Source organism: Dreissena polymorpha, chromosome 1 (assembly GCF_020536995.1).
Source record: "Dreissena polymorpha isolate Duluth1 chromosome 1, UMN_Dpol_1.0, whole genome shotgun sequence".
Lineage (NCBI taxonomy): Eukaryota > Metazoa > Mollusca > Bivalvia > Myida > Dreissenidae > Dreissena > Dreissena polymorpha.
Genome location: NC_068355.1, coordinates 113,050,091 through 113,072,937, shown reverse-complemented (window position 1 = coordinate 113,072,937; position 22,847 = coordinate 113,050,091). Strand labels below are relative to the sequence as shown.

General features: G+C 34.2%; 1 protein-coding gene across 1 annotated transcript in view; it reads left to right on the top strand.

Annotated features, from left to right (window-relative positions):
* The first annotated feature begins 18,747 nt into the window (after positions 1 to 18,747).
* The window catches only part of LOC127845047 (myosin light chain kinase 3-like), a 70,973-nt gene continuing 66,873 nt past the window's right edge, over positions 18,748 to 22,847 (top strand). Inside the window, exon 1 of the mRNA XM_052375672.1 lies at positions 18,748 to 19,178. Coding sequence (XP_052231632.1) covers positions 18,802 to 19,178 — 377 coding nt within the window. The 5' untranslated portion in view covers positions 18,748 to 18,801. The remainder of the gene's footprint in view (positions 19,179 to 22,847) is intronic.

The following is a 22,847-nucleotide window of genomic DNA, read 5'->3' as shown; positions in this document are numbered from 1 at the left end:
AATTATGAATTGTTCCAACAGATGGCAATTTATTTGGCTTAATATTTACTAAATTAAGAACTGCTGACATTACTTGTCCAATTTGTTCAAATGCTTCATTGCAATTTAATAATGAATATACACATAAATGAGCATCAGTGCTGTAAGTTTTACTTTCTACATCAAAAATGATTGCCTCTTAAGTCTTTTTAAGTTTACAGTTCTCAACTTCCAATTCAGATAGTCTTTCATGTAATTCTTTTATTTGTTTGTTTTTGTCTTTAACTTGTTTTTCAATTCCTGCTATTGTCATGTGTTTGGTTATCATATCATCTTCAGTGTAAATTTTTTCATCATAATTTAATTTCTGAAATTTCTCTTTCCAATAAATCTCCCTACTTGATGTTCTTTTTAATTGTCTGTTTCTGTCTTGTATTATCCTTGATTGTTGATCTAAATTGTGACATAAATTTGTGTTCTCTTCAATCACAGTCTCCAATTCATCTTTAATCTGCAAATTCTCAGATTTGTTTTCTCCCAGTTCACTTGCTATACTTAATACAACAGTGGATAGTGTTTCTGTTGATTTCGGATCATTAATTGGACAGATCTGGCTAAGAGGTTTTGAGTTAATGTGTGCATCTGATTTGACTTGATTTTCAGGACATTTTCTTTGCCTTTGACTCGCGCTTTATTTTTGTTCAAATGTTGATATTTGCTATATAATCGTTCTAGAGATTTCATAATAGCACATTTGTTAGTATTTTCTCGTTGTTCCTTTAACAAAACTTTGCATGTTTCACCCATGCCTCCGTTTTTGATCATGGCGATCACCTCTGCATTGGTAACTCCAGACATTTTTTTTCTGAAATTGCATTTTAAAAATAAAAAATACTTACATGTATATCATCAATCCCGGCTGCAAGCTCCTGGTATGTGCAACAATTGAACTGTAAAATATGGAAACAACACAACAAGAAATATAACATTTCGAAACATTCAAATACAGGGACCCATTGGTTGTATTTATTTTAATTAAAAGAAAATACTTTTTTTTGGGGATTCCACTTTCAATAAATTAATTATAAATATATTTATTTGAATCAGTACAACAACTACTAAAGATACAATTATACAAAAAAATGAAAAGTAATAAGATAAATATTGATGCATTATAATTGGAATTGCAATGTCAATGTGTCCCGGTTAAAACATATAATAATCAGTATCATATTCATGCATCATGCAAACAGTTCTTTCGAATCACTTCAACTTCTCAAATTAACATTACTGTCCATTTAAAACTGATGTAATGTATCATGCTTTCAACATTTCCAAATTAAAAAAAAAATGCACATCACCAGCAGAGCTGCATTTCCATTATCATGTACACATTAAATCATGTTAGTATTTTTAATGTCTAACAAGTTTATAGTGCAATGCAAAGAACCTTCAAATCACCATCAATATTTCCCAAAAAGGTAACGAATTTTTAATGTTAAGTCACATACGTAAGATGTACTTGCCAAACACTGAAAGTTGAAACATGTCAAAGCTGTCAAATATCAAAATTCTATTTAAATTTGAAAATAAATAACACAAACGTTATTGCTACCTACTCAAATTATGTTTGTCTTTTGGTGTCAGTGAATTTGCATTACTTAAATCATGAAAATTAGAAGTTAAATAGTAAATTATTTATCTCGGTCGAAATTTCGGGCACCTGTTTTGTTTACTTTCGTTTTCAAGTTTACAACTTCCGGTTTATAAACAGATCGACCTTGACTTTGTAAAAGCAAAACAAATAAAATGCGCAGACGACAACTAGGTCAGTGTTTCTTGTTTTGAAATAAAAACAGATTCGTCTTCAATAAAATAAAATAAAATCGATGACAACGAAATTACAAAAAGGAAAAATATGCATTTAAAGTTCACCTGAGCCCTTTTTTTGTAAAATTTCCAAAGAAAATATTGTTTAATCTTCAATTTTGCCAGTTGTTTATGTGCGCACGTCTGTTTACAACAGAAATGATGTTATGTCTACCCACAATTCCCAAAATCCAATCATTCAGGAAGCGGAAATTACGACACCTATGAAAACAATAATGGCAGATTTTGAACTTTGAAATTCAAAACTATGATTGAAACTTTCGTAATAATCGTCATTAACTTATTATTAAAATAATTTATAACTATTCTAAACCACAAGAAAAATATCTTACCTTGCTAAAAATGTAATTTCCTGCTGAAAATTAAATGTGTTTTATACATGTTATGGCAATTTACAAACATGCTGTTCACCACACAATCAGAAGGGGAGCTATTTTTAGACGCAAACGTTGAAGTCGCTACTGTGGTGCGTTATAACTCAAAGAAATACAGCGTCAAAAGTATTTCTGGCTAACATAACTTTAAATGTCGCTTTTTATGATTTTTGACTGGCGCTACTTTATAGTTATGGACCAACCCCATTAGGAAAGTCAACCAGAAATTCCCGAAAAGTTGACAGTTAACAAAGACCGGTCCAAAACAGCTTTTAAATGCAGTTATTGGCCCAAATCAACCACTTGATCGGAAAGATTGACATTTTTCACATTTAACCGATATATTCTTTAACAAAATACTATCTAAAACATTTAAAATTTATCTATTCTGCTCTTACATATCGAGAAAAACAGCGATTTGACAGACTTACTTGAAATGCGAATCTCCCGAGATTTCACGGTCATATGACGTTATTTCTATTTATAGTAACATACCATGTGTTCAAGTGTTTTCAAATTCTGAATGTCATTTCCCGGTATTTTAGATTATTCTGGCTTGTTTTGTAAACAAATTGTAGTGTAAATACAAACTCAAAGTAAATATTATTTAAAACTACCTGATTCACACTGAAATCAGTCTTATAATCCACCAGACGTAAGTTGTTTATCACAAATAATAGATTTCAGAAAACGAAAGTGATGTTTACAATTTCAGCAAAAAATGTCAAGGTCGATCCGAAAGTATCCAAATGAAAACTCGTCACGTGACAAAGCGACAATGGCGTCAAAATTTCAGACTGATGAGAGTTATTTTCATATATTTTCATTTGAAACATTTGACCCTTAAAATCAACCCCGATGCAGTAATTTATATTCATTCACCAATATATGTAGAAATGTATCCAAGAAAATGAGCTTTCTTTGATTTATAGCGTGACATGTTCTGACTCTGGTTGACTATCGATACGGGGTTCAGGGGTTTTTCAGCACTGTCTGCGCCTCCGGGAAACGGAGGCACTTCCAAAGCAAACGGACCCATTCCCAAACCGAAATTATAAAAAAAATCCCAATTTCCCCCCCCAAAAAAATTTTTTTTTTTTTTTTTAAGAATGAGGTGTCTTATAACTTGTGTGACTAACCAGTGTTTGTTTTGGTAAAAAATCTGCTATAAGGTTTTGACTGTACAGTTCTTATCTCAGAGTGTAACTGTAACTGAAAAACAAAACTGCAGTACTTGAATAAACGTTGAACATGCCAAATATTGCATCTGTTTATATAAAGAAGACAAAATAACAAATAAAAACAAATTTGTTTGTTAAACCACTGAATTATTTAAGCATGATAAATTCACAATTTTTTCCCAAATGAGCAGTTTCATCAAAGCAAAAATTCCCAAAACGGCCAATTTTGTCGATAAAAAATCCCAATTTGGTCAGACTCCTTTTCCCAAAATAGGCAGAAAAAACCCTTGGGTTGACTTCAGCGTACAGGTCTGTCAATACTATATAAACTGTACGCTGAAGTTTCTTTAGCTACGTCAAAAGACGTCATTTGGTGTGCTATGACTCTTCAAGAAACCCCCCCCAGTCATTTAAAAATGTATATTGTTTAATTAAATGTTTTAAAACTTTTCCGCATACTGTAGATAGTAAAATCCCGACTCGAACGATTCCCCAATACGTCCGTTTCAACCCGACTCTATTACTGTATACTTACTACTTTTCAAGTTTCTATTTATTACCCGATAATCCCGTTTATTCCATTTTTATTAATCACTTTCTGGTAAATATTTACAATAAAAGCTCTCAATTATTTCTTTAACACAAACCTTGCCATTTTAACATAGCTCGACTATTATGTATGAAATATATATAGTGGAGCTATCATACTCACCCCGGCGTCGGCGTTTCCGTTAGAGTTAGCGTGCAAATGTTCAAGTTTTCATACTACCCCAATTATTTTCATTGTCCCTTGATATATTGCTTTCATATTTTGCATACTTGTTTACCAACATGACCCCAACCTTTAAACAAGAGCAGACAACTCTATCAAGCATTTTGTCATAATTATGGCCCCTTTTCCACTTAGAATATGCAGCAAATGTTAAAGTTTTCGTACTACCCCATTTATTTTCATTGTCCCTTGACATATTGCTTTCATATTTTGCATACTTGTTAACCAACATCACCCCCAACCTATGAACAAGAGCAGACAACTCTATCAAGCATTTTGTCATAATTATGGCCTCTTTTCCACTTAGAATATGCAGCAAATGTTAAATTTTTCGTACTACCCCATTTATTTTCATTGTCCCTTGACATATTGCTTTCATATGTTGCATACTTGTTAACCAACATCACCCCAACCTATGAACAAGAGCAGACAACTCTATCAAGCATTTTGTCATAATTATTGCCCCTTTTACTTAGAATATGCATATTATTGATAAATCTATGTTAAACTTTTTGTACTACCCCAAATATTTCCTATTTCCTTTGACATATTGCTTTTATATGTTGCATACTTGTTTACCAACATGACCCCAACAAATAAACAAGAGCAGACCACTGTATCAAGCATTTTGACATAATTATGGCCCCTTGTACACTTAGATAATTGAACAGTTTGCTTAAATTGTCATAACTTCTTTATTTATGATCACATTTTATTATTACTTTGACAAAACAACACTTACCTGAATACCACAATGGATTCCACCCAAACAATACCCCACGCCCCTACCCAGAATCCCTCCCCCCCCAACCAATAAATTACCACACCCCACATTATACCCCCCTCTCACCCCCCCCCCCCCCCCTACCCGCCCCCCCCCCCTACCCCCACCCCCCAAAAAAAAATGTTTTTTTCCTTTTTTTATTTATGAAAGATCATCTAATAAATGACCCCACCCCACATTATACCCCCTCTCAGCCCCCCCCCCCCAAAAAAAAAAAACATAAAAAAAAATTCCTTTTTTTATTTTTGAAAGATTGTCAAATAAATTATTGAATATGAACAATTTCCCCATGATGGCTTACGTTATACTGTCAAGCATTCGAATAGTCGAGCGCGCTGTCCTCTGACAGCTCTTGTTCTATAGTATACTCAAACCCGGTTACGTCGCGGGTTGGGTTGAGTCGTGGTATTTTATTAGCGCCCTCTAGATTTTGTTTATAAACAAACCTTCTTGACCTACTTGTCAAATCTGACAGAAAACATCTCTCACTACAGATTGGAATCGGTTTTTGGTAATTAAAAGTTGTAAAACTCAGACTTTGACAATATTTGAATTTTTATAGTTTAGTAAATTGTTGTTACGAAAAGATACGACATTGCCTGAAAATAACTGTGCTATTTATTTTATTTGATGTCTTAAACTCCATATATTTAAATTGTTATATACTTTATTGATTGTTACTTTGAATGGTATGTAAGAGCTTTGATAATTCATGCTTAAATTTTAAATAAGTGCTGTTTAACCTATTAACCGCAAATCTACCAGGAGAAAAAATAAACAACAATGGCGGACAGTGGTGTTGGATTTTTTTCTACGGCAGTTAATATTAAAGGATTTTCGCCATAAAAAGGAAGTTGTCCAATAAAGTTAAGTTAAATATGATTGTTCTTTAAAACATTTATCAGATATATGAATATCGTTTCAAGACGCAAGTGAATATTCCTCAAGTACTGCGAGTCAACCGTGTTACAGTATATCAAATAAATTTTAAGTGTCAGACTATTTATAGATTTGATGAAATATTGCAGGCCTTTTCCGCTCCTTTTTGGGAAAACGCCACACTGGACTTTTGGGATTTTCGCGTCATCAAAAAACCAATTTTGGGAAAAAAATTACTCGCAAAACTGGCTTATTTGGAAAAATAATCACATGTAAATAGTGTTTCTTAAATTTCAAAGAAATCTTTAACTGTTAAATAACAACAATTTTGATAACATATTCTTCAAATTTTACCAAATATTATGAACATGTGTGATAAATGCAGTTTTTTTCTTCTGATTTTGGGGAAAGGGCCTGGCCGTTTTTGAGGGGGAAAAAATCGAGCGAAACGCCGGATTTTGGGAAAAATAAGGAAAGTAATAAATATTCAATTTAAAATATTTTACTGTTTTTAAAACAAATTCAAGGCAATAGAGAATTTAATTATGCAATATTTTTCTATTTTCTACACTGGATCAGGTTAACTTATACATGTATATTTAAAGGTTTAAAAAGAAAAAATAATAAATTGGATTTTTTTTTTCAATTGAAAAAACACAACCAGACTTGCATTGGGAATGGGGCTGATATTCGGACCTGTGGCATAGGGCCGAAAAGGCCTGTTTTGCCTCTGAACATGCGTCAATCCCCTCACGTGTTGTGTGCTTGTTAAAACGCTCAATACACGCACGCTTTCTATGCAAATGACGCGACGTTGTACATGCTGCATAATTTTTGACACAAAATAAATTTGCACTGCTAATTTGAAGCAAGAATATTTCAACGTTGCGGAAACATTGACATTCGGACGTGTGTTTCGGATTAAAAACGTGTTGACATCGACTTACAGGAATGGGTTTCGGATTACAAATTTAATGATTCCCATTTGAGATTTCAACAAATATTAACAGTTGCGTTCAACAATAATTTGTTTAAACACTTTACGAGTTGAATAAATGTTTTGAGGAAATTATGCATGAAATTCACGTTCTCCACAAGGATTACGACCGGTTGCCATCATCAGTCTTCTAAGTAACTGGCTAAGATTTCTGTGGCAATTACATGTACGTCAAGAGTCGTCTGCATGATTTAACTGCAGGTACAGTACACTCCACCCGTTTTCCCCAATTTCCCTCCATACTCCGCGGGGATTGACCTGGAGGGAGATTAAGAAAATCCCGCGAGACGCGGCGTTTGCATGATTTTGGACGCGGCGGTTAACGATCGGTAAACTGATAATCCGACGCGGCGACCCTCGGCGTTGGCAACGCGGGGGAAACTCCGCTTTTTACGAGATAACGTTCAATTTATTTTTGTTTGACTTCCTGATTTTCAAATAAAATTACATTTATTACAAGTACATACATGTACATGTAGTATAATATTTACAATTAAAAAAACACCAAGATAGATCGATCCCGACATGGTTGTAGAAGTAGTTGTTGTATAGAAAACTCGTTGATTTACGACAAACAAAACGTCGTCTTTTGACTAATACTTAACAATTAATATAAACACAGTTTGCAACATTGTTTTTATTTTGATAATTTAATCCAAAGTTTTCATGTTAGCAGGTGATTTTCTATACTGAACATGTAAACAAATGACCAAGGACCCTCAAAATCTCGCAAATCTGTGTGAATTGACAGTTTGACGTAATCAAAGAAAAGCCGCTTCCAGTCTAAAGGCATAACTTACTCAAGTAAACACGTTCAACGAATGCATAAGGAATGGTTTTACTTGTCGGAACAAAGTCAATTCTCTGCTTGCTTATGCATTTATTTTCTCTTTGAAATTAGGTTATTCCATTGATTGCTAAAAGAAGGTGGTAACTATTGAGTTGATAGTTGCATTTAATATTCACAGTTGTATTCTTGTTGCGTCTACATTCAAAACAATGTTTACCAGTAATTATGGACCAAATCGGCAGAGTGACATTCACACATGTTAATCCCTTTTGTCAAAACACCGCAGACAGCAGACTACACAATAGGTCAGTAGACAAGCTTTGCGTGTTTTCATAACGTCAAACACTTAAAATCCAGTTCCGCCCAAATGTCTTCTTTAATCAGTTTACAATACAATTACTGTTAAAATAATTACTTTACTAAAATACCGTAACGATAAAGATTCGGCGTGTTCGATTTGAAATTATTTTGGAGGAAATATCAACTTATTCGCGATATAATTTTGTTAAAAAATACCAAAGAAACTTTTAACCGAAATTAACAAAATTCAATGTTCTCTGCGCTACAAAGTTTGTATCAAAAAAATCAATACACGCGGCAGGAGTATACCATGACCTTGTACATTGCAGCATAATTTTCGCGCGCTTTTGTCGGGAAATATACATGTACATGATGACTGTATATTGGAAGCATTTGTAAACGTTGTGTTAACATTAAAAATCGTAGTGTGTTTCAGATTACTAATTATTATTCTCATTTGGAAATTTTACGGAACATTTATTATTGTCTTATATGTGTTATGATTTAAATATTAATTTGTCAAATGTCTTATATTCATTCATATTGTAGACGTACCTGTGAATTAAAAAACATTATTTTTATACGTATTAATTTTCTATATACAATTATTTTTTTTATACATGTACACAGGGATGTATAATAGATTATACATCCCTGATGAACATGTACTACAGTTTTTAAACAATTTATTATAACAATGTTTTTATTTTTTTGGCATGCCCAGTAGCACACTGCTAACGCGGCGTTGCGCGGCGGTCACTGATAAGAACGGAAATTGTCTGCATTTACTGACTAGGCTAAAGTAATTAGCGAACGCGGCGTAACGCCGAGCGTTTTATCGAAATTCACCTCGCTCTCTCAACGCCGCGTGAACACTCGCTAGCAGAAAAAAAAACCCGCGGAGGGAGCGCGTTTTTAGGGGAAAACGCGTGGAGTGTACTGTATTGCCTGCCTACTGCTGTAGCTCATACAAAGCGTGCGCTCTCATTGGCCAATATTGATTTTCTAATACAGCGACGCTCCGCCTTAAAGCGGGCTTTAGTTGGGTAAAGCGACAAAGGATCGTAAATCGGCTTTCACAATTTTCGGTGAAGTCGATATCGCTTTGATCTTAAGCTGCAATAACTGTCAGAATACACTGATTGGAAAATTTCAAGTGCCCCGCAGACTCTGATTTCGAAATGCAAGCGCCCTGCTGAGGGACCGTTAAATTTGCCTGTGGGAAGCACCCCCCCCCCCCAGTTGTTTCCTCCCCAGATGTTTCCCTCACCCCCATTTTAGTTTTAAGTGCTGAACCCCCCCCCCCTGTTCAATTTAAGATGAAGCATATGGAAATACGACAAAAAAACAACAATTAATTACATAATAAAAATGTAAATTGATGTTATTATAAACAAAAGTAAAATAATGATCAAACAATAGACATGTTTGTCAGAAACACAATTTACAATTGTTTTGTTGAAGTATAGAGTAACCTGGGCTTGTATCGGACACCCGCAGGAACATTGCAGTGTTTTTTAGTGACGTAACGGTTTATTTCCGATGGCTTTTTATGCCCCAGGATCGAAAGATCGGGGGCATATTGTTTTTGGCCTGTCTGTCTGCCATTTATTCATTGTGTGTGTCCCAAAACTTTAACCTTGGTTTAAGTTTTGCAATAACTTTTGCATTATTGAAGATTATAAGCAACTTGATATTTGGCATGCATGTGTATCTCATGGAGCTGCACATTTTGAGTGTTGAAAGGTCAAGGTCATCCTTCAAGGTCAAAGGTTAAATATATGGCTTCAAAGCGGCGCAATAGGGGGCATTGTGTTTCTGACGAACACATCTCTTGTTGTTTTTATCGTGAAACCATCATTGTCTGACAGAAAGAAGTACAATAACTTGTCTGATAATAACCGAGACATTAAACGAACAATTTACGTTCAAATATGTGCCGGTGCATAAGGGGTGGATCCCACACTTCCTGGCTTGTTTCGGACATCAAAAAATGATTTATTGGACGCCTTTTTTTCAAGGGATTGATCGGACAGGACACATTTTTTACTGATAAAAAAAAATAATTTCAGTTTCGTTCAGACGTTGATAAATTCAAAATTGAATGTCTTAATATATTTTATCTCGACGATATGAGATCGAATTGCAAGTGAGGAGGGTTGGGGCTAGTGCTGCATTAATACGCCAAAAAACGTATTGCAATGTATTGTCAGTTCAAAAACCCATATTGCAATATATTGCTAACTTGTACCAGAATTATAACTCGCCGCTAATCACCAAAACCAACTTAACTACATGAACATAACCTTTGTATTGTATGTTAAGGTTCTAGTTATATCCTTTGCAGTGGTTTTTTTCTTTGGACGAGTCCGGTAAACGGACCCATTCCCAATGACCTACGGACCCGTTCCCAAAATGAACCGGACCCGTCCCAATTTCCGAAAAAATATTAAAAATCCCAATCAAATCGAGTAAACAATCCCCGAAAACACCAACTTTACGTATTTCAACACCGTTTTAACTTGCGGCCGATTTGACTTCTCAATCATTGACTGGTTTAAATATTTAACATTACATTCATACATTTAATACGTTTATGTTATTGCGAAATATAAAACAGTCTGAATTTTCTTAAGCTTCTGGCAATATTCGCCATGAGTCACAATAGTAAGTATTACAGAAAGAAATTAAAGCCTAGTGAAGTCAAAAGCAAAACGTTAAGCGATTTTGGCTTCCTAAAAAGTTTGACGTCTGTTCCGTCCACCCATTCCCCTCAGTACACTGCAACAAAAAATGTCGAAGATGACAGTAGCCAAATGCAGATTGACAACGAACATGACGAAGCTATTCTTACAAGTCCTGGTGACTGACCTCTCATCAGCCCAGAAAGACGCCATTCTTGATATATTTAAAGCAGATAAAAACAGAGAACTCTGTCTGTAACAATCTGTGTTCCGATAGCATGCTGTTGTTTGTGCAAGACTGTGAATAAAAGTTTATGTTACTTTCCTGTGTCATTTAAAGCTGACAAAACTTAAACAAATGACATGGTGAGCTTATGTGACAATGTGATGTCCGGCGTCCGTTGTGCGTGCGTGTGTGCGTGTGTCCGTCAACAATTTGTTTGTGTAGACAGTAGAGGTCACAGTTTTCATCCAATCTTGATGAAATTTGGACAGAATGTTTATCTTGATGAAATCTGGGTTGGGATTGTATTTGGGTCATCTGGGGTCAAAAACCAGGTAACTAGGTCAAATAATAGAAAAACCTTATGTAGACAATAGAGGTCACAGTTTTCATCCAATCTTTATGAAATTTGGTCAGAATGTTTATATTGATGAAATCTGGGTTGGGATTGTATTTGGGTCTTCTGGGGTTAAAAACTAGGTCACTAGGTCAAATAATAGAAAAACCTTGTGTAGACAATAGAGGTAACAGTTTTCATCCAATCTTTATGAAATTTGGTCAGAATGTATATCTTGATGAAATCTGGGTTGGGATTGTATTTGGGTCATCTGGGGTCTAAAACTAGGTCACTTTGTCAAATAATAGAAAAACCTTGTGTAGACAATAGAGGTCACAGTTTTCATCCAATCTTTATGAAATTTAGTCAGAATGTTTATCTTGATGAAATCTGGGTTGGGATTGTATTTGGGTCATCTGGGGTCAAAAACTAGGTCACTAGGTCAAAGAATAAAAAAACCTTGTGTAGACAATAGAGGTTATAGTTTTAATCTGATCTGTCTGTCATTATTGTGTGTCCCAAAACTTTAACCTTGGTTAAAGTTTTGCAATAACTTTTGCATTATTGAAGAAAGCAACTTGATATTTGGCATACATGTGTAACTCTAGCAACCCCAGCAGATCTTATCAGTGGAAGATCTAAGAAAATCAGCTAATTTGCATAGTGGTTCCATTACAAGTTATTTTAATAAAACATCTTTATTAAAATCAAATTAATATAAATGCAGATTAAAAATAAAAATAAATTCTCTTTAATATGATATAAATTTTAATAATCTTTAATTTATATTTGCAGCGTAACAATATTTATTGGATTCACAAGTACAAGGTCTGTGTCCCATTTCCATTGTTTACTGCATTTTCGAGTATCTGTGCTGACCCCCGGTTCTTTACAACACATTTGCGACCTGACAAGGTTATTTGTATATTAATGATGTTGATATATTAATGTTCATCAATGAAAAAAGTTTCCGATGATATATGCGAAATTGTGCTATGTTAAGTCTACGCAACGAAAAGTAGTCCAAAAGTGAATGAAAGTTTCTTCAAAAAGTAATGTTATTTTTTTTATTTCTCATAGAAAATAACAAAATATTAGCTCTGCTCTTTCTTTTGGTACCAGAATTATAAATCGGAAATTATATTAAGTACGTTGCATTTATGATTTTAAACCACGTGTTGGGGAATTTTCAACTAGGCCAGAGGTCGAAATAGCGGCGCCATATTGGAAAATTTGATTAAGCTGATAGCATGATTGATAACCGTGATTTCTTCAACAATTACTTTATATAAACCTAGAAAAACGATAGCAATCAAATGGTAAGTTATTTTTTATTTTAATTATATCATTTTTTATGTTGGTTTCCCTTTATTCATTACAAAACAGACGATCAAATTTCATTCAGATTGGTCGTGTGGATATTCGTACCGAGTTTCAACAGTCTGCTGTCAAAATGCCTCTATTTATTGCATTTATGTTGCAAAATACGTTGCAAAATACGTAAAACCTAATGCAAATAAACAACACAACCAAAGTATTTTAATTCGTTTCTAAGTATATATTTAATGTCAAATGACCTATAATTGTAATGTTTAATGCGTATGAAATACTTGATTTAATTTGTTTATTTCGAACTCAGTACGTTCGTACCATTGACTGGCATTGTGTTTTTGTTCTCATTAATTTTTTATAGTTTAATTTGTTGATTCTCGAACGTTTTTTCTTTATTATGCCCCCCTTCAAAGAAGAGGGGGTATATTGCTTTGCACATGTCGGTCTGTCTGTCTGTCGATCTGTCGGTCCGTCCACCAGGTGGTTCCCGGATGATAACTCAAGAACACTTAGGTCTAGGATCATGAAACTTGATAGGTAGATTGATCATGACTCGCAGATGACCCCTATTGATTTTTCAGGTCACTAGGTCAAAGGTCAAGGTCACGATGACCCGAAATAGTAAAATGGTTTCCGGATGATTACTGAAGAATGCTTATTCCTAGGATCATGAAACTTGATAGGTAGAATGATCTTGACTCGCAGATGACCCCTATTGATTTTCAGGTCACTAGGTCAAAGGTCAAGGTCACGGTGACCTGAAATAGTAAAATGGTGTCTGTATGATAACTCAAGAATGCTTATGGCTAGGATCATGAAACTTCATAGGTACATTGATCATGACTGGCAGATGACCCCTATTGATTTTCAGGTCACTAGGTCAAAGGTCAAGGTCACAGTGACAAAAAACATATTCACATAATGGCTCTCACTACAACGGAGAGCCCATATGGGGGGCATGCATGTTTTACAAACAGCCCTTGTTAAATTATCTTCGAGCGTATTTGTCAACGTTGACATACGTCGAGGCATGATGATGTTATGTGTTGAAGAACACTGTGACAACGCCATTACATTAATTGCCAAATGTGTAGTGTGTCTTAATTTAAATCCTTGGCACATATTCTAAATATAGTAATAATAATAAAGAAATATAAGTTGATAATCGTTTGAATTTACCCTAATTATGCCTCGAAAATTATTGATAGTGCTTTAATTGTTTTTTTCTGTAAAATTTTACTGTTATGATGAATTGTATACATGGGATAAATCAAACTCTTGAAAGATTATTAGTAGACAAAATCTTGTCCGCTTTTTTTTATTTTATTACCACTTCCCTATTTAATATAGGTAATCGCGTAGAAACGGTCAGCAAAAAGCACTGGTTGTATAAACCGGTTAATGGCAGGCCTAATCTCACACTAGGCCAATAATATATTTCAAAACAAACTTAATAAACTATTTTTGTATGCCCCCGGATAAATAGATCGGGGGTATATTGTTTTTGTCCTGTCAGTCTGTCTGTCTGTCTGTCTGTCTGTCTGTCTGTCTGTCTGTCTGTCTGTCTGTCTGTCTGTCTGTCTGTCTGTCTGTCTGTCTGTCTGTCTGTCTGTCTGTCTGTCTGTCTGTCTGTCTGTCTGTCTGTCTGTCTGTCTGTCTGTCTGTCTGTCTGTCTGTCTGTCTGTCTGTCTGTCTGTCTGTCTGTCTGTCTGTCTGTCTGTCTGTCTGTCTGTCTGTCTGTCTGTCTGTCTGTCCAAAACTTCAACCTTGGTTAAAGTTTGAAAACTTTTGCAATATTGAACATACCATTTTGATATTTACCATGCATGTGTATCTCATGGAGCTACTCATTTTGAGTGGTGCAAAGTCAAGGTCAATGTCATCCTTCAATGTAAAGGGTCAAATGTCATTGTATTTTTCTTTCCTACAAATTTAACCTTCGTTTAAGTTTTATCATAACTTTTTTAATATTGAACACAGCAACATCAGATTTGGTATGCATGTGTATCTCGTGGAGCTGCACATTTTGAGTGGTGAACGGTCAAGGTCATCCTTCAAGGTCAAAGCTCAACAAATAAAAACAAATGAATTAATTTCTCCATTCAATCTCTTACTTCTCGTGGACCTGCACATTGTGAGTGGAGAAAGGTCAAGGTCAACCTTCAAGGTCAAAGGTCAAAATATAAAAAACATAAATTTTCATAACTTTTTAAATATTTAACACAGCAACTTCATATTTGGCATGCATGTGTATCTCGTGGAGCTGCACATTTTGAGCGATGAAAGTTCAAGGTCAACCTTCAAGGTCAAAGGTTAAAAAATAACAAACATGAATGTTCATAAATTTGTACGCCCCAGGATCGAATGATCGGTGCATATTGTTTTTTGCCTGTCTGTCTGTCATTCCGTCATTCTGTCATTCTGTCCCAAAACTTTAACCTTACAGTACAGTTTTTCAATACCGTTTGAAGTATTGAACATAGCAACTTGATTTAAGGTATGCATGTGTATCTCATGGAGCTGAAATTTTGAGTGGTGAAAGGTCAAGGTCATCCTTCATGGTCAAAGGTAAAAAAGGAATTACTATTTAGAATAAGACGCACTATTTAATAAATAAGCAAAAAGGTATCAAATACATTTTTGTCAATAACATTTCAAAACCTTTAATCAGATGTCCTGATGCATCGAAGAAAAATTAATTATAAAGAAGTGAAAGGCCCTAGAACGTAGCTTGGATGTGTATGCATAGTTCCAATATTCTGAATAATAGTATGTACATCAAACCTGTATTTAATTCTTTATGATCTTTATAAAATATATTCTTGAACCACACACAGGTCCTTGCCATGTACGTATATGTATTCACTTTCTGAAATGTCTTAAAATGTCTGACAATGCCTGAAAATTTGTAACTCATTATGCAGGTCTGTAAAAATGATTCGACATGTACACTAGAATTGACTATGAATATGGTGTATTCACCCGAAGCATGTTTGAAGTTTACAATTTTGAAAGACTTATCAAAGTCTTCTTCATTTCTGTCCATACTTCTTTATATGTTTTATTGGTTCACGTATTCTGTCAATGCGATCTTACGCCACCGGGATATAAAGTAAATTAATGTCGCTTTGCCTATCCGTTTGAAGGGAAACAACTCTGAATGTTTTAAACTTAACATAAAGCTTCGGTTGTATACGTGAATTTTGGTGAATCAAATAAATCATGACATGTGTACATTGTCTTAAAGGTTTCAGTAGACATATTACATAGGCGTATGTAAAATTCATGTATATTCATTTCTTCAAAATGTTTATTGTAATGTTGCTTGATGTAATGACACATGAAAAAGTGTGAAATCTATTTCAAAGACCAAAGCTTAAACCAAAAAGGTGATATTTTTGAAAAAAAGGTTCTGAATATGTCATTTCTGGCCAGCTGTGAACAGGGATTACTAGGTACTGTGACTTTTATTTATTGAGGAGTGCGTGCAATTACGTCCTTTACATTTCTGATACACGCAGTTGAAAGCATATGAGCAAATCAGAAAACAAATCAAAACAAGCATCATCAGACGTAGCAGCGGAAATAACAATGGGAATATAATATACAACTTACAGGTCAAGCAAATAATGAAACTTTATAATATAGCAGACAATCAAGAAATGAAAGGGATGCACATCTAGGATTTTGCTCGGCGAAATCGAACCAGGAAAACAATGACTAGTGTATAAACACAGATTTTTAACACAGAAGATTTAATAACAATAATGATAAATCATGGTGACCTAAACAAATAACTATTTGATATCGTTAATAATATAGGACTCTTTGTAGACATTATGCATGTCGAGTGTCAATATCCGCATGATTATTACAAAAATACTTTCATACTGGTTTTTGTTACATTCCAAGTTTCTTAAAAATTTTGTTGAACATGAATAGTAAAATTACGGGTTCGAAAAAAAATTCAGAACGAAAAGTATGCACATACAATATCATTAAAGATGTAAGGAAACAAGTATTCTGCAAAAGCATTATTTGTATGTTATCGTATTATATAGGATTTCGTTTTGAAATATAATATAAAATTGAGATTAACACAATGCAATTACTCTGAAATATTTATGATGAGTTTTGGTTCTTATGTACTGCACTAACCATCATATAGTTCGTAAAGTGCTCCGAGAAATTAAAGAATAAGATGGCCAATAACTATAAACCATTTAAGGAAGAGTTATGTCACTTGTGCCCTGCACCCAAACCCCAAAACAAATTTCTTCGTACATGTATTTAATTTCAAGCTGATACGTCTTTTCGAAATAAGCTAAATATAATATTTCACTTCATAAGATTAATCTAGATTTATCCATCTACGGTCTGAAATTCAAGTTGATTGCTTTAAGAGTTTTAGAGTTCTGCCCAGGATACAATTTTAGTTTAAAATCAACCATGCGATTTCTATAAAGCTATGGAAACATAAATGATGGCCCTTGTGCAATTAACATTCATTAAATTCAATATATCTTCCTTTGATATTTCAAGCTGATACCTCAAAGTTTTCGAGTTTTGCCGCAAAAGAAACTCGATGACCTGTTGGACAGACAGACATCTTTATTCAAGAATACCCAACACCCTTACATTTTTTGTGCGGCAATATTATTCAAGCTTTACTAAAACAAAGAGAAAACTGAATAAGCAAATACGTTTTGATAGCTTTGTCTAAATTATCACATTAACATTTATTGTTTAAAAGTACACGAGCGAAATGCGAGTTCACAATAGTGTAATTGATGTCACCGTTATGTTTATGTTCAGTGATTTAATGCGACTCTTAACTTAAATAGAGCAACACTTCCAGAACCCACTTATGTAATAACAAAACACTATTAACTCGATAACTGCACTGTGATAATGCTGTGATGTTATCATTTGAACGTATATCAAACACTTACACGCAGCCGATCCCGCATTTCTTTGCCGACCACAGATCCATGATCTGTAAGTCGTCAGGCCTGCTACTCCATTGCAAAGCATGTATTGCCACACTTGCGTACTCACTTCTTTATGCAGTTAAATTTTAGCGTAGCTGGAACTGGTATTATGTTTTAGCACGTTAAATATAGCTTATGACTTGAGGCATTAGATTATAAAGCATTGGGTATTAGCTTTCGAGATGATAATTTAAAATGTTCCTCAAGTTATTTGATCATATGCTGTTTTCGATGTGATTTTTGCAAACTTACAAATACATTGAAAGTCCTTTTGTATTTGAGCAAATAAAACCTGTCAAATAATTTTTTAATTATCATTACAAATCCAAATATAAGTTGAATTGTCTAAGTGTATGAAAGCCGGTACAATATATCGTGTGTTTTTTCTGAAATTGCTAATGGGTTCCATTTATAAGTTTTTATTCAGTAATTTCGTAGGTCAGAAAGTTCCTTAAAAGGGCCTTTTCACGTTTGGGTAAATTGACAAAATTGAAAAAAAAGTTGTTTCAGATTCGCAAATTTTCGTTTTAGTCATGATATTTGTGAAGAAACAGTTATAATGAACATTTACCATGCTCTAAAATAGCCATTATATGCATCTTTTGACGATTTAAAAACCCGAAAATTATAAAGCGTTGCAACGCGAAACGAATTAATAATTTGGAGAGTTCTGTTGTCCTTATATTTTGTAAAACTACGAGGATTGGTTATATGAAGTATAAAATACACCTGACAGTGTTTTCGGACGGATGGCGGAGTGGTCTAAGTGGGAGACTTTTTACTCCTGGACTCCAGGGATCAGTTGTTCGAGAACTGCTGACGTTTACCTTTTTATCTTTTTTACATTTTATTATTGATTTGTTACTGGAGCTTTTTATCTCCAATGTTAACATTTATCAATATAAAGCATTTAATGACAAACTTCAAAACATGCCAAAATCGGTGAAAAGGCCCCTTTAAACATAAAAGGGATAAATTGCAACTAACGCAACAAACAATGACTCTCCAAATGTTGCATTTAAAAAATATTATTTAAAAGATAAAAATAATAACAAAGCACAATACTATGTTGTACCATATTACATTGATGAGTGCATGTACTTTGACTTACGAAAACACGCGCGCATAGCGAACCCTCCACAAGCGTGACTGGAAACAAGGTAATTTACCTATGATCATAGAATAAATGCCTCTTCACTTCCCAGATAATGTCAATCTACGTTTGTATTCATGGAAGTGAAGAGCTGATATGGTGCACAGTGTCTGTAATTAGAACCGAAAGATAAAGATGAACGGGAGTTTAAAACAATTAGGATTGACAAGAACAGTAAGGAAGTATGAGAGGGTAAAAGAAAGGGAACCCATTCCTAACGGTGTTTTGGCAATTAAACAAGGTTTGCATCATGTCAATGATGCGACCAAAATCGGATATATAAATGACAATCGGATTTTACATAACAGCGCTAAAACTAATATATCGCAGAAACATGCACCTGAAAAACACATGAAAGCCAACGGGGAGTTACATGCAGTAGATAGAGACTGTGGTGCGACAGGTGTAGAAAAACACGAGGACATTGCTAGTGATGCGACACTTGATTCCAATGGATTACATTCAAATGATTCCGAAGTAGATGGATTAAACATCTGTTTCTACAAACTAAAGTAAGTAATACACGTGAGTGCTGCATATGTATATACGGTGAAATCATTTTCATTCGAACTACACATATTTAATCGTTTTAGGAAAACGGTAGGTCAGATGACTGCGATAAAAATTTAAGTTCGCTTCAGTGATAAAGATCTATGTAAGTGTACAGTTTAAAAAATCTGTTACGCAATATACATTACATTCAATCAGTGTATTACTATTGACTTAAGTTTTATAAACAACTTGTTGTTTTAAAAAATGACAAATACACCAAAACTTTTTTAAAGCTTATGCTTGCTACAGATATTTAAAGAGTTTTTTATAGCATCTAAAAACCAAACGGAAAGTTTTGAGCCTTTTAAATCAACTTAAGTCTCAAGAAAATTAACGAGCGAACAATTTATCAAGACAGGTACTTTATCAGCCCTGTGATCAACATGTAGAGTACATTAGAGTAGACTGCTATCTTAAGGAATGTGTTAATCCGAATTCCGTTTATTGGCACCAGAATCTGATAAGCCCTCGGGGTGCAGAAAATAGATTTGTATTGAAAGATAATTGCTCTCTGTATGGCAAAGTGAGAAAATCCCAGATAGCACTTCATGACTCTGAAACCACGAGGACCATGAGGAGTAAACGTAGATTTATTAATTATTTTACATCTTTGATGAACAGGTTATGTGTTGCACGTGTAAATCTAGTAAAATGGTCAAAGCGGTTGTTCGGACATATATAATAACTTAAACACTTCTTATTTATAGCTAAACTGCTTCTTCCACACATTATTTACTTGAACGTAAACCTTTCTCTGTGGTGTTTTCTTATGACAAAACAAACTCACTGAGGGACAATCGTCAGGGCCTGTAGTTTGGTTTTTCATTTCTTGTATTGTACCAAATATTTAAAGATGTCATATCATACTGTGTGTCATGTTGAGATGTGATGATGTTTATTTTCAGGACCTTATGATGTTGTAATATAATGTATTTCCGTGGCGCGAAGCACAGGCCAATGATGCCATTATTAAATATATATGTTATATCTTCAAATTAAATACTAGTAAGTCGTGGATGTTTGTTAAAGTAGCATATTTTGGTATACTTAACATATTAACTGTTTAAACTACTAAAGATGGTGCAACTTTGTGTCTTCAAGATTATAAACAAAGACGACCTCATTCGTGACATCATACGCCTGATACGGTTCATTTTATGAAAAAAGTTACCAGTCATGATTATACGGAGTTTAACCACCCACATATACAATGTACGATCAAATAGAATTAATGGGAGGTGTAAAATGTTATTATAAAATTATTTTTATCACCAAATATTCAAACACTTCGTATGTGTGATTACCTAGACACGAAGTGAAAACAATTGACAAACATATTAATATGCTTAATAATGTCATGAAAAACGTGTAACGTAGCAAAACTGCAAATCGTTTTAGTTGTTCATCGAAATTAACTGTGTAAGTTTACTTTGACGACTTAATGTGCACATTAACACCCATATACCACAAAATCTGCTTATAATAATATAAAGTCGACTCGATTATACTTGTGGTTTCTATTAATGACTATGGTCATGAATGATCATATGATTGAATGTCATATGAAGATAACATCTTTATCCTATGATATTTTATCTTTATAATCAAGGTCGATATTTAATTCATTCAATATTTGTAACGAACCACCCATAAGTGTTTACATAATATTTGCTTTTTAACGTCCAATAAAGTGACTTAATTCAGTTAAATCGATTTCAATCAAAAATGGTCGGTTCACTTAATATAATATGAACTGTCAGAAGTGGACGACGGAAACTACAGTTGGTATTCGGCCTTATAATGATGTGTCAATTTTCCTACGCTTTTGGCAGTGGAGCGTATAAAATGTATTATAATAAGCATATGTAACTTGTAAACTCTGTAAGGTATGGAGTCGGATTCCCTCTACCCTCATATACATATTGACGAGGATGATAAAATATATTGAACAGAAAATCTCTCTTTTTTCGTAGATACACGTATGTAAGAAAGATTGCAAAAAAAATCTTGGGAATACCGCTAAACTATTTCCACAAACAATGCTTTAATAACGACTACCACATGTGTCCACTGTACATGGGCCGTGCCCGGTGAAAAGGGGGAGTAATGCATTTGCGTAAATTGTCGTTCGATATTAGCCGATGCAGTCCACACACGCTAATCAGGGACGACACTTCACGCTTTTATGATATTTTTCGTTTAATTACATTCTCTTCTTAGCAAAAAACTAAGTTGAGACGGAAAGTGTTGTCCCTTATTAGCCTGTGTAGACTGCGCAGGCTAATCTGGGACGACACTTTACGCACATGCATTAAACCTCCTTTTCACAGAGTTCACTTAACATGAAGTGAATATTAAAAAGTGGGAAAATTGTACAATACAGTGGCGCTCTTTATCTTAGAAATAACTTATTGTATCGTTGAGGCCATGACTATCGACAGTTCGTAATATAATCGAATTAGAAAAGGAAAACCGAATGCTCCTTATGATAGGTCCTTATGAACAAAAGCCTGAGAGTGTATTTGAAGAAGCCTGCTCTAGCAAATAACGCTTAATATATGACATGACACTATTAAAAAACATACCATGCAAATTGTAGTCAATTTTTTTAGAAAGCACTGGTTAGAATCAATCAAACGGATAAAATACATTCAATGAATGTTGTCCTTCATCTACCGTACCGTATACAACTTTGCAAAAATAAATCCGTTATTATCTCTGTCAAGTTGGTAAACAATAAATAGTTTCTGTGTTTTTAACCGATGCGTACTAAATATATACCACTGACGTTTAGTATCACCCTTTTCCGCCTTTGCTTTGGATTTTCTGTCATCTTACCTGTAATCGTGCGAATGTTCAGAGCTATCAATTTACCTCTTCACACTCCGTTGACGTCATGAACATTTTTTCGTCCTTATAGTACATTTTTTCTGTTGAAACAATTGAGATAGAGCTGGGATGTTGCCACCTTTCTTGTAACGCCTCGGTCAAACTTTTAATATAGTTTTTACACCTTTCATAAGTCGGAAGCGTCAAATATATAGACACTATTATGCCGTCTCATTTGTACAACCATTAATAGTATATTTCAGACCAATTAAATTCTAACCGTTTGCGAGTAAGTCTCAAACTATTTTCTTACATACGTCTTCAAACCATATACCCATTAATAGAAAAAGAGCTATTGAAATAAAGCACTCCTTTACTTTGTGTTTAACAACATTACAGAGTTGACCTATTTGAAGAAATTACATTCTCCTATCATCATTATCTTACACTGTAAATCGCGAATTGCATTTGTTTTACGATATTGTCTTTGGCATATTTAGGTGCGTATAAACCACTTCGTAGAAATGCAATAACAGATGTTTAATCATTCTATTAGTATGTTATTGTGGCAGCACTTGTGGGGGAGTTTGGCAGGATTCTAGAGTTGTTACCGAGTACGCGTTCGTTCAACGGCACTCCCATCGTCACTTTGGTGTTTGCCTTTAAGAGACATGTATATTGTCAGTGAATAACGCAATTTTCGTGTAAATATGTTGGCTTTACAGGATAGTCACATGATAATATAAATGTCAATAACCAGAATGGACCTTAATTATTTCACAAGCATTAGTACATTAACA